The 19470-nt window shown below is 46.7% G+C and overlaps 1 protein-coding gene across 1 annotated transcript in view; it reads left to right on the top strand.

The window, feature by feature from the left end:
• Positions 1–1811: 1811 nt before the first annotated feature.
• mmp15b (matrix metallopeptidase 15b) overlaps positions 1812–19470 on the top strand; it is a 20491-nt gene continuing 2832 nt past the window's right edge. The window contains exons 1-6 of the mRNA XM_056608241.1: positions 1812–2506; positions 10370–10518; positions 11717–11839; positions 12284–12591; positions 17446–17607; positions 17863–18071. Of these exons, the coding sequence (XP_056464216.1) occupies positions 2390–2506; positions 10370–10518; positions 11717–11839; positions 12284–12591; positions 17446–17607; positions 17863–18071 (1068 nt within the window). The 5' untranslated portion in view covers positions 1812–2389. The remainder of the gene's footprint in view (positions 2507–10369; positions 10519–11716; positions 11840–12283; positions 12592–17445; positions 17608–17862; positions 18072–19470) is intronic.

The following is a 19470-nucleotide window of genomic DNA, read 5'->3' as shown; positions in this document are numbered from 1 at the left end:
TTGTGTAGCCTAGACCTAGCAAGGATACAGATATTTGGATACACGCTTCTGCTTCGATGAGTTTGCTTAGATATGATTACGTTTCTAAATATATCGAGACCAGACATTTATAAACTTAATTTCATAATCAGTGTGAAGAACTACAGTAACACGGTTATGTGCAAGAACAAGTCACTTACGAAATGAAATTGTTTTGCTTAGCTTCGACTCTTGCAACAGGAGAAATCGTGGCTACTCTCTCGAAGAGTAGTCGCTGCATGCGCGCTCATTTACCGAGCGAGCTGCAGCAGCACGTTGTTTGGGTACGCCGCTCTAATATACCAGGTGCGTCGCATTAGTTCCGTAAAATTAGTAAAATCATAATTGTTTTATTTGGTCGGGGGGGGGGGGGGGGGGGGACATGTCTACAGTGGCACTGTCCCCCGTAGGCCCCCTTAGGCCCCCCTGAAGAACCGCCATTGGTGCCCTGGCAGGGATATTATATGACCTGAGTCAGGACCTCGGTTTTAAGTCTCTTCCGAAGGACGGCGCATTGCAAAACCTGCCCCAACCCACTCCTACCCATACCAGGACCTTGCCAGTTCCTCCTCGGACTCTACCATATTTACATTTACATAGGGCAGACGCTTTTATCCAAATGGGCCGAAAGGTTCCATGAAAGATCTTTAGAGATTTCTTGTTGATTCGCCAGCAGAGGGCGGCAGTTCATCAGTATTCCCATAGATGATCAGAGAGGTCTGAAAGTTGAAGAATGTGCCGCGAATTTTTATAAAATATTTGTTTTATTTACACGTGAATGGAAGCCATCCGCTTTAGGCCGACAAGCAGTCCAACCCAGTGTGTACTGGTTGCAACCACTGTCACACATGGCTACGGCCAGTTGGTTTAGGCCTAGGCAGGCTCAATTAAGAAACAGAAAAAAGCTATGCATAACATTTAAATAAAACAAGCACACACAGGCCTACACAGGCGTGTAGCCCCATAATTCACTGAAGATCGCATCCAGCGGGGCCCTCATCAGAGATGACTGGTCCTTCGGTAGGCCGTCTGTTGTGGAGTGATTGGCAGTTGAGGCTGATGTGGAGACGGTATCTGGGCCGTGGGCAGTTTTGTTTCATCCACTTGCTTACATGGCACAAACAAAAGCGTTCAAAGCAGCGCACGCCATGATTTGGAAAGGTTGTTAATGTAATCTGTGGCTTTTTGAATTCTAAGGCATAATATTATGACAAATTAGGGATGGGGGTGGGGGGGGGGGTTAAATGGTTGTAAAAAATAAAGAATTTCGCCAATAAGCAACTTATTTGACAGCGTCAGCAAAGGTGTGTAAAAAAAAAGTCTTCCTCGGCATAAATGTTTTGTAAATTATATCAGGGGGGATTCTGCAGAGAATCAAATGGCTTCTATACCCTAAGTCAGAATTGAATTTAGGATTCAAACGTTTTTTCTTCTTTTTACTCAGAATTTACCGTTTATCGTTTAGCATCATTTATAAAAAATGTGTCACAATTGTTTTTGGTTAATTGCAGCTATTGCATGCATGTGGCTCGAAAACAGAGACAGCTATTAAAAAGTGAAAAAAGTGCATCTTGTGCACTTTCTATTTGTAACCCCGTCGGAAATGTACTTAATGCACGCGACGCGTGATATAGGCGTAATAATAATGTGCACGCGGTTTTGCGAAAAGAGAAAAGCGTTGTGTGAATCGCACTCATTGGGGGCCAGGCTTTCCCCTCCCTCTCCCCTCCCCCTCCCCTCCCCCTCCCCTCCCCCTCCCCTCCTCGTCCCCCTCCTTCCTTGTGATAGTAGCGCTGCTGCAGAAGTGGAATATTGTCTCCGGTAGTTCAACCAGTTTCGAAACACCGCATTCCTGACACGGAATACACTCTACATTTCCATCGGAAGAGACGTCCCAGAACGCTCCCAAAATGGACGAGGCAAAAATAATCTGTACCCGGTAGAAAGGACTGGATTTAAAGGCAAGAAATCATTGTATTGTTGTTGTTTTTTTTAAAGAAGCACGGTGCGGAACCAAACGCCGAGCAGCCGCTACTCATGTGCTCTGTCAGCTGCAGCCAACTTTGTACTTTTTCACCGCCCAGTAATGTTCTGCAACTTTTTCCACGAGCGCAAGAACACCGCGATAGCCTGTTCTGGACCTGACGCGAAACAACGCTCCTGCGATTGACAACCTTTTTTTGAAGGGTGCATTTATTTTTTTCAAAAACTGGAGCGGAGCTGTGCATGTCCGTCACGTGCTTTTCAATTGCGCACGCCTTTAAACAGTGTGTGTGATATTCAAGGTAGTCAAGGGTGGGACATTCACTTTGTCCGGTGGTCGTCCATTGCCGGCTGGTTGGTTGGTCAGTCGCGGTCCGGCTGCGGGACAATGGGCTCCTCCTCGTGGGACAGCCGGCTGTGGTTGCTCCTGAGACGGACTCTCGTGCTGCTGTGGCTTTGCGCGCTCGGGACGCTCGAGGCAGAGGATGGCTCGTTTAACGGAGAGGTAAACCCCCCGCAAAACAAATGACAGATTTCACTGTCATACATGACTGAAGCCCCAATTAACCATCAACTTAACCACCGGATTTCCATCGCAAATAAAAATATCGCCAATCAGTAACTAAATCAGTTGAAAAAAAATAAGTTTATTTTACGATAACATAGCCTATGTAAAACGATAATAAACAACAAAGTTTTTCTCAGAATTGTGTATATTCTATAATGTATAATTACAAAGGCAATTGAGAGTATGTGGTATAATTTTTGGCTAATGATATAACGACAGGTTACAGGTGCAATCAATTATTCCAGGATCGTTACCCTCCAAACCCAGGCACAAGCTCCCCTCTGGGCCAATCATGTAGGCCGACATGCCAAAACAATTTACCACGAATTAAACATTGCATCAATCAATTTACATCTGACTCTCCGCCAGGTCTGTGATTTCATGATGTAGGTGTGCCATTTGAAGGGAGTATCAGGCCCTTACTCAAACTTACTTATTACATGCTTGCGACACATTTCTCGCTGCTTTTGGAGTTCCACTCCTAGCTTGAAGAGAACATTAGATGAACAATGTAGCTGAGGCTCTTGTGCCCGTTTTTGAGCTGTGTTTTGGTGTGTGTGTGTGTGTGCGTTTGTGTGTCTGTGTGTCTGTCTGAGTGAGAGAAATGTGTGTTTATAGACACACACAGATAAAGGCAGACAGACAGGGATACTCACAGGTCATTAGAGGGGAGCTTGTATTATCAACAAAGCCTGACATTGTGTGTGTGTGTGTGTGTGTGTGTGTGTGTGTGTGTGTGTGTGTGTGTGTGTGTGTGTGCAGAGGGGGGGGGGATCTTGTCTGAATCCCTCTTGATGAGCATTAACATAGCTGTGTGTGTGTATGTGTGTGCGCACATATTGGGTTTCTGTTAAAGTCTGTATTAAAGGTATGTGTGCATCTGTATCTGTATGTTTGTGTGCGGCGGGTTTGTGTTTGCTTGGGTTAAAATGGGTGAGTGGTGAGTTTGTGTGTTTGTGTGTGTGTGTGCGTAAGTGCGTGCATGTTGTGTGTCTGTGTGCGTGTGTGTGCGGTTGGTTTGTCTGTGTGTGTCGGGGGATGAATGTGTGTGTGTGGTGTCAGGAGAGTTCTACTGGTAATAAAAGCAGTTGTTAAGTTACCTTTATACACAGATTCTGTCGCTGCTGGCACAGAAAGAAACAGCAAGTGCCTACTCTTGTTTTACGTGCAAGCTTGTGAAAATTAACACAGACTCTCGTCATCTATTTACTTGCATATACTGGGAACATCTTGGTCTTCTTTTTCTTTTTCTTTAGAAAGGGGCTGTTGACCACATGAGTTCTCCCACACCATAGCCCAAAGTCTATGCGCTTGGGGAGAATTACATTTTCTATTCCTTTGTTTACTTCTTCACGTTGTTGAGTGTAAGATGTATTGTCCAAAGGCTGCATTGCACTCACACAATATAAAGTGAATTTATTGATCCTGAAATCACTTTTCAAATCAGAACCCTGAATGAGGATGGATCAATCTGCTGATGAAAATCCATGCCGAGATTTGTGTCTTGTGGTCTCGTGATCTCGTGACCATGCAGTCCATGTAAAAGAAAAATGTAGGAGCCTTTTTCAACCATTTTTTTTGTATTCTCTGACCTATTAGATCATTTAAAGTTACAGTATGTCACTGGTTAAATCTGAGAAAGAGAGAACTTACTGTGTATTACTCTATTTAATGAGAGAGAGAGAGAGAGAGAGAGAGAGAGAGAGGTTGAGAGAGGGAGAGAGAGAGATAGAGAGAGCGAGAGAGAGAGAGAGAGAGAGAGAGAGAGAGAGAGAGAGGGAGAGAGGGAGAGAGGTTGAGAGAGAGAGAGGGAGAGAGAGAGAGAGAGAGAGAGAGAGAGAGAGAGAGAGAGGTTGAGAGAGGGAGAGAGAGAGATAGAGAGAGAGAGAGAGAGAGAGAGAGAGAGAGAGAGCACCTTTATGATTTGTACTGCTGGCCCTTTTCACTATTCAAGTCATGATGCTAATCAAAACCCTGCCCCCCACTGGGCTGTTTAGCACATATGTAATAGTTAGTCACATAGTTTACCGTGGAGAACAGGCAGGAAGGCCGTAACACAGCACGTTTCTGTTTATGAGACGTTTTAAATGTGTGTGTGGGTCAGGGTAGTTGTGTGTGTGTGTGTGTGTGTGTGTGTGTGTGTGTGTGTGTGTGTGTGTGTGTGTGTGTGTGTGTGTGTGTGTGTGTGTGTGTGTGTGTGTGTGTGGGGGTCAGGGTAGACTTGTGTGTGTGTGTGTGTGTATGTGTGTGTGTGTGTGTGTGTGTGTGTGTGGGGGGGTCAGGGTAGACTTGTGTGTGTGTGTGTGTGTGTGTAGGGGTGTGTGTGTGTGGGGGTCAGGGTAGGCGCGCGTGTGTGTGTGTGTGTGTATGCGCACGGGAGAGAGAGAAAGAGCTGTGACTTAAAGGCATTTGAGGTGGTGGTCAAACTCACTTGGAGTCAGATCTTTGCCAATCCATTTTGGGCCGAGGTGATCAGGGCTCCAACGCTATGTCTATATCCATCTCAGTCCACATCATCATCTGTCATCTGTCTCAGTCCGCCGCAGTACGACATGCAGATGCAGTGATAAAGGGATATTTGTATTAGGTAAACCAAGAAGAGTTCCCATGGTCCAAACAGGGTGCCCTTTCATTGACAATACAGTAGCTACAGTTGTGATGCAATTGCAAACTAACATAGCAAGCAACCTTCATATTATTTGTCTTGTTGAACATTTTTCCCCACAAGAGCCATTCAAACACACAGTCAGACAAACATTAATAGGAATCATATCCCGTAGTGTAGAAGATCAAGATAGGTAGAGGGACAGATACATGAAGATATGTAGAGATAGGGAGACATCTATAGACATAGAGAGGAAGATAGATGGATGAGGTGGAAGATTGAGGTAAATCTAGAGAGAACAGAGGATAGAGAGATAGACAGGAAGGCCGAGAGACAATTTGAGAGAAAGTTGAAGATGGGCAATCGGATTCAGCTGTGCAGCATGTGACCGTTGAATGTAACAGCTGTTCTCAGAATGAAACACACACACACACACACACACACACACACACACACACACACACACACACACACACACACACATCTTCACCGGCATGCTGGTTAAGGGACTGCAAGGCATCTTGGGAGATACAATAGGCCCTCCTGTCTGCAGAGAGTGGGAGAGAGAGGGAGAGGGAGAGTGGTGGGAGAGAGAGATAAAGAGAGATACAGTTTGTTGGAGCTGGGAAGGGGCTCCTATAGTCTCTTCTTTCTGGAGATAACAACCACCTGAGTGAATCACTTCTGTATTTGTTTGCCCAATATACCATTCTTACTCCATTTCTCTCCCTCTGCCTCTTTCTCTCCCTCTGTCTCTTTCTCTGTCTCTCTCTGTGTGTGTGTGTGTCTCCCTCTCTCTCTCTCTCTCTCTCTCTCTCTCTCTCTCTCTCTCTCTCTCTCTCTCTCTCTCTCTCTCTCTCTCTCTCTCTCTCTCTCTCTCTCTCTCTGTGTCAAACTCTTACTGTCTCTCACTCTCTTTGTCTTTCTGTCAGTCAGTCAGACTTTCTGTCAGCAAAGTATAACATACATTCCAACTACTTCCTGTCTGCTCCTCTCTGATTCGCTGTTGTCTTGGGCACACGGGTCTCTCTCTTTAGCTGTATCTCTCTTTCCTTCTCTCTTTATATTCCATCCTCTCTCCACCAATTTTTCAAGTCTGTGGCGGTCAGACCTGGAGAGTTGTATGGTGGATGCAGGCCAAGTCTGGGAATAAAAGCTATCTGCATTTGTTAGTATCTTGGCTGACATTGTGGTGGACACACTCACAAACACCCGCACCCACACACACTCTCTCTCACACACACACACACACACACACACACACACACACACACACACACACACACACACACACACACACACACACACACACACACACACACACACACACACACACACACACACAGAGACCCAGTCATGCACACACACACGCAGACCCAGACATACACACACACACACACACACACACACACACACACACACACACACACACACACACACACAGGGTTTACAACTCCTTTTATACTGTCGTGTCCTGGCACTGGCAGGTAGGCCGAAGGAGTCCTTGAGAAACTTATTTAATAGATGAGGCTTATTGCACATCTGAAGAAACACACACAGACACAAAACACACAATCACACACACACACACACACACACACACATGAAAGGGGGAGATGATCTCCCTTGTGTCCATTCCACTCACCTCTCCTCCCCCCCTCCATTCCTATCTCTGTGTGGATATGTCACGTCTCCATGTATCTATGACGATTACCAATCACGGTGAGAAAGTTCACCACTGACAAAATGACACACCTAAATGTTATTGGTAGTCACATGTGTTTTCAGTTTTCCTGGGAATTAGCACAGCTGTTGGGTGTGTTCCACCTGTGTGTTGTTCTGGTGTCGGTTAGTATTGGTAGGTTGTGTGGTTGATTTGTGTGTGTGTGTGTGTGTGTGTGTGTGTGTGTGTGTGTGTGTGTGTGTGTGTGTGTGTGTGTGTGTGTGTGTGTGTGTGTGTGTGTGTGTGTGTGTGTGAGAGAGACTGACATTTCATATCCACATGATAAAGAACCTAGAGATTGCACAGCAGGACATGCGTAACAATGAGTGGTGTGTGTGTGTGTGTGTGTGTGTGTGTGTGTGTGTGTGTGTGTGTGTGTGTGTGTGTGTGTGTGTGTGTGTGTGTGTGTGTGTGTGTGTGTGTGTGTGTGTGTGTGTGTGTAAAGGCTCTTTATCTAATTGCGGAGGTGGGTCCGGGTCAAGTCCAGTTCAGAGTCCCTTGTATTATTTCCGGCTCTCACACACACACACACACACACACACACACACACACACACACACACACACACACACACACACACACACACACACACACACACACACACACACACACACACACACACACACACAGGAGAGCCAGAATCCACAGTGCGTGTACTAAGAGCCTTTCTGATGTACTACATCATGTCCTACACATGTCTGTCTTAGATGACAACGATATTCCCAGCACCAGTCTCATCAGTGTCATTCTGAATCTGGTCATACCATATGTGATAATGTATCCTGCCTCCATGCTGCCATAAGTGAACAGGATTGAGAAATAATATGAAATAATGTCAGTTCCTCCATTACTGGATATGACGAAAAGATTTTACTTCCATGTGACTTATTTTTTCCCTTCTACATTATTTCAAATGCTGATCAGAAAACAAAATACTCAGTGATGAGTTGTGAGTGTTTGTGTGTGTGAGAGTGAGAGAGCCACACCTGTGGTTCGCTGTGAACATGTTTCAGGCCGGGAGTGGAAGAGTAAACATTGAACCCTTACAGCAGTGTTGTGGTGTGGAGGAAACACATGTATCCTACCACACACACACACGCACACACGCACACGCCTACACACACAAATGTGGTAAACTATTTCCCAAGTCACTATATGGTGTGTCAATGTATGTAATGTATTTTATAGTTCAAACTGTGTGTGTGAGGTGTATATGTTTGTGTCTGTGTGTGTGTGCATGCGTGTGTGCTTTGTGTGCGTGCGGGTGTGTGTGTGTTTGTGTGTGTGTGCGTTTCTGTGTACATTGGTAAGATTTAGTTTCCCAACAACAGGTGTCGAGCCGACCGGCTCTCATTTGGGATTGGATCATATAACAAATTTGCTTCTTTTTCAAGTCCACTTTATTTACACACACACACACACACACACACACACACACACACACACACACACACACACACACACACACACACACACACACACACACAAACGCAAATACACACCATATGGTGGCTTCTCTGCTCCTCAAAGTAATACACCATGAATACGATCTGATTGGCCACACACTGTCCCATATCATTTACACCAACTGTTCTTCTACACTATGCCTGTCCCTACCATTTTATATGATCCCTAACACTGTCTCTGATGCTATCCCTAACCTTTTGTAATATTCCTAACACTAACACTGTCCCTAATGCTATCCTTATCCTTTTAAACGATCTGCAACACTTTCCCTAATGCTATCCCTACACTTTAATATGATCCTTAACGCTTACACTGCCTAATGGTATCCCTACCCTTTCATACAATCCCTTACTCTGTCCCTAATGCTATCCCTATCCTTTTCTACGATCCCCAACACTAACACAGTACCCTAATGCTATCCCTACCCTTAAATATGATCCCAGACACTAACACCGCCTAATGGTATCCCTACCCTTTTATACGATCCCTTATACGGTCCCCAATGCTATCCCTACCCTTTTCTACGATCCCCAATACTAATGCTGTCCCCTAACGTTATCCCTATACTTTAGTTTAATTTCATCGCACTAACAATGTCCCTAATGTTATCCCTACCCTTTTTGTGTGACCCCTTAAACTAACAATGGTATCCCTCCATCAAATCAAAATTTGCGTGTTCCAATTGGCTGTGGAACTTGTATCAAATATTTGGGCTGTTTTTGTGCTGACAAAAGTCACGGTGAGACAAGACCAGACCGTTCATGTGGTATTTCTGACCAATATTAGGCTGCGGTGCTTTGGAGGGGCTAAGCAGCCATCACACACTCGGGCGATCCAAACCCAATGCAGGCGTTCGGTCGCAGCAATGACATTTTTTATATGTATAGCCGGGCCTTGACACTTAACACGAGCACCACCCCTAACCCCTACACCAACACCTGAGACATGACACTCAGACATCACTACACTATATCATCAGATAGGGATCAAGGAGGTGGTCTGTATGTGTTTTTCTGCGTGTGCCCATGGGTGAGTGCTTGTCTTATTCTTTGAAGGTTCCCTATCTACAATGCAGAGGTGTTTCCGGGCCATTGGGTTTCAAAAGGCCCTCTAGCTTAATGCCGCAACAAACACTGAGAGAGAGAAGGAACAATCTCACCCCCTTCTTGTGGATCAGAATTGGAGACTAACTATTAACCAGCGTTACCTGTTACTCATGCCTATAAAATTTGCCTTTTGGAATACACCGACAATGATTGCTAGAGTTTCGTTTTTTAAATGAATGGACTGATTGTGAAATTGTTTCAGGCTCATTGGTCTATACCTAGAGTTTGTGCTATATTTACTTATGAAAATGTTTGCATGTACTTTTATTTTGGGTATTGTTTCATTTATATATCAAACTTTATCATGGTCGTCAAAATCCCAAAATTGCATTGTCATGGCCATTGAACCGAAATGATTCAGCCAAACTCGATCTTAAGTAATGTCATTAAGCAGAGTCAATAAAGATATCTGTCCATCACCCACCATGAGCAGCGTTGCTTCCTGCTCCTGTGTTCCTTCTTGTTAGAGAACAGGACATCCGCAGCCATGTGGTCATTCTTTGTTTCAAGACATTAATACATTTCAACTATTTTACGAAAAGATTCAGAAAGTCAATTTTTCTGAATTGTTAGTTAAACTCATCTACCTAACCTAAAGGCAATCACTTATAATAAGTATTGTGGTTTGTGCTAGTGACAAAATGTTATCATAAATCCCTACCTTTTCTTAGTATGGGTGGTCCCCAGTGGATGCCTATCGCTGGCATTGATAGTGCCATGCTAATAACAATTGAGCTACAGAGGACCTAGAAACTGAACCTAACTCAAAGCAGGATTTTCCCCTTCTGAAACTGTCGCATGGCTTCAACTTCCCAATCCTGGGAGGAATGTGTCGTTGTTACATGCATTAAGTCGGTAATGTGCGTCATGAAGCCTTTGTTGTTCCTGTGTGTCTCCAGTCGTGGCTGAGGATGTACGGCTACTTGCCCCAGGCAAACAGGCAGATGTCCACCATGCGCTCGGCCCAGATCCTGACTGGAGCCATCGGGGACATGCAGAGATTCTACAGCCTGGAGGTCACTGGACAGATGGACCAGCAGACGCTCAGGTAGATCCCTGTGCTAAAACCACTTCATAAAGCTCGTCATGTCTTCTCCTTTTTATGCAGGATGATATAGTCTAGAATAATGTGTTCCCAGCTGAAATGTCCTGGGTGTGACCGCCCATCCCCGCAGCCTACCCTGTAGGTTTCCTATGGCACGTTTCCACCGAGGGGTGCGGTTAGCTCCAGTACGATTAGGTGCGGTAATGCAGTTGGGCGCGGCTCAGTTACGGCTCACGTTTCAACCGCCGACAGTACCCTGATGGTAGGGCGGGGCTTAAGCCGGAAGGGCGATAGCCGCGGCAGCTACGTAAGCATCGTGACCTCATAGCAACCCGACACAGTGTAGCCTGCTAATAAATCCAATGAAAAAGAAGAACGCAACACATTAAACAAAGAGCAACAGTGTAGGACGTCCGAGAAGGACGGCAAGCTTGGGACCTGGACCTTATAAACGAAGCTTCCGCCGTTGTCCTGAAATAAACTTGCGGGTACTCTGTTTGTTTGTTATTATCCCCCTGGTCGCACAGAAGTGTAGATTCTGTCGACCAATCAACGGACAGTGTGTGTAGCTCGAACTCGTTGGCACCCTTTAAGACCGCTTTGTGCCCCAACAGAGGAGTACTGAGAGATAGGTACGGCCAATCGCGGCTAAGTCCGCCCCCCCGCCCACTTTCGGTGGTGGACACGCTCACCGCACCGCACCTGATCGTACCTAACCACACCTAAGTACCGCACCGCTTGGTGGAAACCCGCCACTAGAGTGAGATGTCTTAACTATTACTTGCTCCTTAAAACCCGTACTTGCATTCATTCATTGTCACTTTGGATAAAAGTGTCTGCTGAATGATTAACTATTAACAGAATGTACTGAGGAGAATTACTGATGAAATCCACAGGATTGTGTCCCATTAGAATGCAGCTCCCTTTTGCTTGAAAGTGATGTTTTTGTTTTGGTGATGGATTGTTTTGGGTCTCCAACTCACTGCACACGCACACGCACACGCACGCGCACACGCACACACACACACACACACACACACACACACACACACACACACACACACACACACACACACACACACACACACACACACTCTTTAACCTCATTTTCGTTCTTGTTCATGAAATGCTGTATTGCATTCTGTATTGCAGTTTTGCATGAAAAGCATTGCATAAATAAAGTGGATCTCTCCTCATCCAGAGCCATGAAGAGACCTCGCTGCGGAGTTCCTGACAAGTTCGGAGGGCAGATAAAAACCAACGTGCGACGCAAACGCTACGCTCTCACTGGACACAAATGGAGCAAGACTCACCTAACATACAGGTAAAAAACTAGTCCAACCAAGAACTCTTACTGGATTCATCTCAAAGAAGACTCAGAAAAGATTGTATTGCTCCTAGAAAATTTGAAAGAGTATGACGGGTAAATGCTTCTTGCCGACCCCGGAAAGTGAATAAAGGGTCAGGATTGTGTGGTGGTTTCAGGTTTGATTCCCAACCTACCTTTACGCTCCCAATGTCACCGTATCCCTATCTGATCCTTGATGACCTGTACCCCAAATACACCTCACCCCTATCTGCTCCTTAATGACCATTACCTGTACTTTGCATGTCCGTTTGAATTGCACCCTAAAAGAGACCCTTAAGGAAACCCTAAAGGAAAAAACATGTCAAATGTATTGACAAACCATGAAATGGCTTATAACGTGGCACTGCAAAAGCGCATATAAGGACCTCCCTGTGACGGTGTGACCATGTTCCCCCTCAGCATCCAGAACTACACCCCTAAGATCGGAGAGTACAACTCGTACGAGGCAATCCGCCGGGCCTTCAAGGTGTGGCAGACGGTGACCCCCTTGACCTTCGACGAAATCTCCTACCAGGAGATCAAATATGGCCGCCGCAAGGAGCCCGACATCATGATCTTCTTCGCCTCGGGTTTCCACGGCGACAGTTCGCCGTTCGACGGAGAGGGGGGCTTCCTGGCCCACGCCTACTTCCCCGGGCCCGGCATGGGGGGGGACACGCACTTTGACTCGGACGAGCCCTGGACCATCGGAGACCAGAACCTGCAGGGTAAGGGTTCAGATGGGCCGGAGCTGATGTTAGCTTCTAGAACACTTTTTCTTTTTTTAACATTGTATATAAACACATCTTTTCCGTTGTGATGATAGTTTAAGGCCCAATCCCATTTCTACCCCTTCCCCCTTCCCCTTACCCCTTCCCCTTCCCCTTACCCCTTCAAAACAAGGGGGAGGGGTAAGGGGAAGGGGTAAGGGGTAGAAATGGGATTGGGCTTAAAATTCCAACATTGGGACCGCTTCATTTATCTGCTTCATTTTCATGTATTTATTCTACGAAATTACCAGTTTTTCCTTTAAATGTAGCTTTATCTTTGCATCGATCGGTTGATCTGTTGAGGGAACTTAGTAATGTTCTGCACGGAACTGACCTTTATGATAATTGAGAGCACATGCTTGAGCTGAGGTTTTGTGCCGTAAACTAACGCCATACTTGTTTAGGTTCAGAAGGGCCCCATAATCTTCCGTTATCATAGCCTTAAGCGAAGCAGGCAAACCCCCAAGCTACATCATCCATCACACTTCCAGAAGCCTTTAGTCAACTCACTGCCTCGGAACTAGTACATACCATGGCGTTGCCTTATGACAACACACAATCCTGGACATAAACTGTGCCTTTGGGTGTCTCTTTCCCCCTCCTATTCTGTGGTTTGTTAGTAAATGACGCTCTTGTGCAATCAGTGTTGTGTTACAAAGTCACAAAAACACCCAAAAGACCCATGGTCTTGCACTGGCGGTATGCCATAAGCCTCCCTAAGCAGTTAAACACACGTACACACACACACACACACACACACACACACACACACACGCACATACACACACACACACACACACACACACACACACACACAATTAACACGATTCCAATATTGCCGTGGAATACTACTAACCCTCAACAAACGTTTATTAAGAAAAATGATTAACACTATTGCCCTGTGCACATCTTAACTGATCTTTTACTGATAGGGGCGCATGGTAGTGTCCCGGTTTGCAGGTTTCATTTTTCTGCAGCCTCTACATCAATCCGTCAAGCAAGATGCCCAACCCCTTGCTCTTACTGGGGTGTATTTGAACTGTCGCTTCGGATAATGCTGTCTGTTGAAGGGCTAAGCAGTAAACAGTGTTATGTATCCTCTATGTTCCCCCCTATAAAGACCTGAGGATCAAGCTGTGTACCCATTAACCTCTGGTGCCCCGAGGGCTTTCAGTGACAAAAGTCCTTCCTGCCCGGTTATCTACTGTCTCAGGAACAGCACACAGAGACGGCGCGTCTAAGTGCTTTTGTGTGTGTGTGTGTGTGTGTGTGTGTGTGTGTGTGTGTGTGTGTGTGTGTGTGTGTGTGTGTGTGTGTGTGTGTGTGTGTGTGTGTGTGTGTGTGTGTGTGTGTGTGTCTGGTTTGCTAGTAGAGTGTGGACAGCTTTTTGTGTGGGTGGCTGCAATCATGCATGTGCTTCACCTCTGTGTACTTTATCGAGTTTGTGTGTGAGTAGTGTATCAGTCTTGTTATGTGTGCATTTCTGTGTATTTCATTGTGTGTGTGATTGTGTTTGTGTGTGCGTTGGCGTTTGTGTGTGCGTGTATATGGGAGTGTGTGTGTGCGTTTGTGTTTATGTATGTGCGTGCGTGTGTGTGTGTGTGCGTGTGCGTGTGCGTGTGCGTGTGCGTGTGCGTGTGCGTGTGTGTGTGTGTGTGTGTGTGGCAGGACAGATCACAGGGACAGTTGCATGCCACAGTAAGTGGGTGTGTGAGCAGCAGCGCCCAGGGGACACAAGTAGACTGTTCTCATTGTTATTAAGCGCACAGCAGCAGCCCAATCACAGAGCTACCCTCAAGGAAACCACAGGCTTTCTCTTTTCACAACCCATGCACATGCTTTTAAACGTTGACTACCGTACATGCTAACCACACGTTATTATGGTGGACCCACTTTGCACTTACTGAAAGATACCATGTTGAAAGGAAACGGTTTAGTGAAGGAATGTCAAGCAGGGTAACAGTTACCTTACCTGATCTGACCGGGCCACTATTACTTGACAGTAACAGTGGCCTGGGCAGGTCAGGTAGGGTTTGCGCAACTGTCTGTTTAGTGTGTGTTTCTATCTGATCGCTCCTGATCGCTAGCACTCACTCACTGAGGTTATTCCCATAAACACCAGTCAAGGATCTTAAAACAAGATGGCTCATAAATAACAAGCTGAATCATTATATGGTTTGTTATTGTATGAATAATTATCCATGGGAACCATTTTTCTCAGATAAGGCAACTGAAATCAGGTAAACCCTCAAGACGTCAGAAACTAATGTTGCGTTTTATTATCCATCCGTCTCGGAGGTCCGAGGACGGTGCCTAGCGACACGCATGAACACGCCCCTTTTCCTTTGACGGCGAACTTGCTTGTTTGGATGAACTCAGAGGAGGCCGAGCAAGGATTCCGAGTCAGAATTCAAGATGGCTGCGCCCAGTGTGACTTGAAGTATGAACTGTCGTATTACTGCAATACCTTACTGCATCCGTTTCTCTGCCTATGGCCTATAGCCTACTTATTTTGGAGCACCTGGTACTCTGCCAATGCTACCGCGACAACAGCTTTCTTGGTTGCGTCCATGTTTTTCTCCGACCGAGCGAAACATAATAAAGCGCTTGAAGTGTGGACGTGACGTCAAATCCGAGGTCCGAGTCGGACCACCATAAATCATAGCATTCACACTCAGTGTTTGAAAGGACTCTTGTAAGTACGACATGTATACAGAATGCTGAGTCTGATACAGCAGGAGCGTTTTGTGTTGTTGTCTCAGTATTACGATCGCATCTTCCCTCCACCTCGTAGCGAGCACGGCCCATTCCGGGAGCCATAAACAGCGCGATAATCATGAAGTGATTCCAACTCTAGTAACGCAGCATTACATCTGCCTGGGAGCGAGGATCTTATGCCGATCACGGCCCTCTAAGTGTTGTGACGCACCCCTATTCTCTTCCACCAACCGCCCCTGAACACAGCACTGTATTTACACCTCTCTCAAACATCTGAACCACCTGAAGTGCACCCAGGCCGTCCAATGCTTAAGGGCCGGTTCATGGAATTGGCAGATTGTCAGACAGAAGAGAAAGAGGCGGAAAACGGAGGCAAACATTAAAACTGTGCAGAAGACGAGTAAACTCCATATTGCAGCACGGTTTCTCAGGGGCCTCTGGCCGAGATGTTTAACTGTTGTTTAATTGCGCGTTACGTCGCGTTGGGATTTCCCTCTGGTCTCCCAGGCCGATGAAGGGGGTGTGATTGCGGTGGACTGAGTGAGTGTTTGCTGTGGCGGCAGTAGAATAATACCAAGTCGGCTGAATGGTGTAACTGTGTGCATACTGTTAGTCAGAGGAGCGACGCGCTGCCGGCGGTGCCAAACTTTTTCTGAGACGATTGAAGCTCTACCCTCGTATTTTTCTTTTTTTGCCTTGCGTCAAGCTGAGTGGTTGTCACGGTTACCTCACAAAGCCCTCTTTCTCTGTGTGCAACAGCTAGTGAGTCTTTTGCTCTCTCCCTCTCTGTCTCACTGTCTTTTCAACCTACTCTCGCTCTTTCATTTTCTTACACTGTCTCATGCCCTCCCTGACAGTTAGCTGGGACTTGAGGACATTCATGTGGCTCTTGAATTACACAGGCACAGAAGAAGCCTTGGCAAGTGTGTGTGTGTGTGTGTGTGTGTGTGTGTGTGTGTGTGTGTGTGTGTGTGTGTGTGTGTGTGTGTGTGTGTGTGTGTGTGTGTGTGTGTGTGTGTGTGTGTGTGTGTGCGTGTGTGCCCTCACATATGTGTGTGTGTCAGGCGGGGAATGTAAAGCAGAATGAGCCGAGACAGAGTGGTGTGAGGATGAGCTCATCATAACCGGGGAGGGGGGCAGACATTCATTCAACTCAATTCATTCAATTCTGCTCTGCTCAGCCGGTCAGACAATAGGCTGGTAGGGTCAAAGGTCGGAAGTGGAAGTTCAACAGGAGGATATGAGGATAGAACAAGCTATTTCAGACCCATTTACTTTTTTTTTATTTTGTGCTTTTTTGTATACATTTGCGTCAATGTTAAGAAGAAAAACGAGTTGTCATTATGGTCTGCGTCACAGACAGTTTGACCCTCTGAAATAACATGGTAGTGCAACAAAGTGTGGCAGACCAGAAGAGCAGATGTCTTGTCCCTGAACCATACACATAACGACATCAGTCGCAGAGCCTGGCTGGCCCAGATAAACAGTGAACAAGCACAGCAGGCACAGGAAGTTGGGGACTGGGGGGATTCCAACTCTGCTGTAAACGGCAAACACTGTACATTTTAAATGACTGTATTTGGCCATTCAGAGACACACAAACAGAACAAAAAACAAACATATTGTTCTCTGTTGTTCTCTCTCTCTCTCTCTCTCTTGGGAGAAGCAAATAACTAGAGTCACTCTTGCTTTAATGGGTCCTTCTGTACCTTGTTGCAGTGGACCAGCGAGTGAGGGGTTCTGGTGGGGAATGGGGGGACAGCCAGTCTGTGATGTGGCCCCTACTCATGGTCATGCTGTACTTTTAGGAATTCAGGACATTCAAAACACAAATGCTGATCCTGATCGCTCCTTCTCTCTTCTTCTCTCCTACAACCACTTCTCTTTCTTCTCCTTTAAACCCCCCTTGTCCTCCTTCTCCCCATCCTCTTCCTCTTCTTTACCCTCCTCTACTACCTCCATCTCCCCCACCTCCACCTCCACCTACTCTTCCTCCTTCTCCACCTCCTCTTCCTTAATTTCATCCTCCTCTTTACCCTCCTCCTCCTCCGCCTCCTCCTCTTCCTCCTCCTCCTCTTCCTCCTCCTTCCACAGGTAACGACCTGTTCCTGGTGGCAGTCCACGAGCTGGGCCACGCCCTGGGCCTGGAACACTCCAACAACCCCCTGGCCATCATGGCTCCCTTCTACCAGTGGATGGAGACGGACAACTTCCAGCTGCCTGAGGACGACCTCCGGGGAATCCAGCAGATCTACGGTAGGTCTGGGACAGGACTTTGTGGACATTCACAGTGATATCTATTGAATATTACTAGAATTGGCGAAAACAGAGATAAGGGATGTTGAATGCTAAATCAGAAACATGCACCAGGGTTTCTTTGGTTTCTGTTGTCGGTCCAAATGTGGTGGGATAGGACTTTCGGACACTAGACATGGCAAGGAGACCAGAAGTCAGTTTGATTGCCCTCCGTATTCTAAATATCTTGTTTGTCTGTTGACGACCGCCTGATAGGTCTGCCAAACAGCGCACCCACCAAGGCCCTGCCCGACGTCATCCCCCGCCGCCCCGATCCGCGTCCACCACAGTCCCCTCCGCAGGCGCCTCCCAGACAGCCGGAACGCCCCAGGACCACGGAAAGACCGGACCACTACGGACCCAATATCTGCGACGGGAATTTCGATGTGGTCACCATGCTCAGAGGGGAGATGTTCGTGTTTAAGGTGAGTGTTTGTGTATGTCGAGTGTTTATTTGTGTGTGTGTGTGTGTGTGTGTGTGTGCTTGTGTGTTTGGGTGTGTACGTTTGTATGTGTGTGTGTACGATGTAAAGGCCGTCCGCATCCTTGAACCGGCTGCTGTGTTTTGACGAGCTCCTCGGCTGCCTTAGTGGAAGCACGCCCCACTCTGCAGCATAAAGGGAGGGCACCCCGGAGAGAAAGTGGCCTTTTCACCTCGTTGCCCATTTTATGAGGTTAACCTCGCAACGGGTCCAGGCGTGGCACCCCCGTTCCCCGCAGAGCAGCGCAGTCCAGTACCCCGATAAAAAAGCTCATTCAGACCGCGATATTAAAACACTTTGTTTTTATGCTGTAACGTCGAGGTTGTTGTTGTCGTTATCGCCGCCTTGAGGTGCCAGGGGGTCCCAGACCAGCAGACCAGGGGTCACCAGGTGCTGCTCCCTCAGTGGGGTTGTAAACCAGCAGGTCTGTTGTCTGTAATGGCATGGAACGAATGGCCCGGGGGTGGCCGGGGCGGTGGTCAGTCATGTATCCCCCCCCCCTCTCCCAACCACCATCTCCTTGGAGTCCCCTGACTCATTCTAACTGCGCCACACCGGACCAGGTGCTGGTTAGATATTAACAGGGCTTCACCTTCAGCTGGGGTAAGGGTCAGATTCTTCACTAATAGATGAGGCTGCTCATGCGTACAGTCCCCTGCTCTGCACTTCACCCACATCTGAAGTCCCATTCTTAGATCTCTGAAAGCTCACAGCTCGCTGATTTCAGAAAACGTGGGCTTGAGTCTGATTTGTTGAATTGTTATTTTTTCATGGTCAAGGCAGGTCCTTTATGTTTGTTCCTAATCCCAGTGGGCGTCTCAAAGGGTTACACTGTTTCAAAGGGTTTCACATGTGAAACACTCCTCACCCTTAAGCCCTGAATGGCAGGCATATCGAGGTGGGATGAAAGAAGCAGAAGCTAATTATTAGGAGGGAAATAAGAGAGAAAACCTTTTAAGTCCCACTGTTGGAACCCTTTTCCTTCTGCCAAGAGGCTTTTATGTGTGCGCTGGAGGTGGATCTCCTTGAAACCCACCCAGAAATGAATGATCAGCAGTGCTGAACTGTATTGTCAGTGTATTGCATTTGTAATTGAATCTTGGTTGACACGTTCCTGTGTCAAAAAGCAAAATCTTTATATATGAAGCAAACCAATAAAAACATAACGCAGTGAAGTCTGGCTGGTGGGGGGTTGGCTCTGCCGAGAAAAACAAAGTATGTTACACTTCAGAAAGAAAGTTAGAAAATTGCATCCATTCGGACGTCCCAGTGTGTTTCTCACATGGCGTGTGATTCAGTGTGTTCCATAGGGGCGACCATGTGCTATGCCTGACTTGTGTCA

Source organism: Gadus chalcogrammus, chromosome 14 (genome assembly GCF_026213295.1).
Source record: "Gadus chalcogrammus isolate NIFS_2021 chromosome 14, NIFS_Gcha_1.0, whole genome shotgun sequence".
In the NCBI taxonomy this organism is placed as follows: domain Eukaryota; kingdom Metazoa; phylum Chordata; class Actinopteri; order Gadiformes; family Gadidae; genus Gadus; species Gadus chalcogrammus.
Note: the sequence above shows the minus strand (reverse complement) of the source record. Positions and strands in the feature narration are given on the sequence as shown.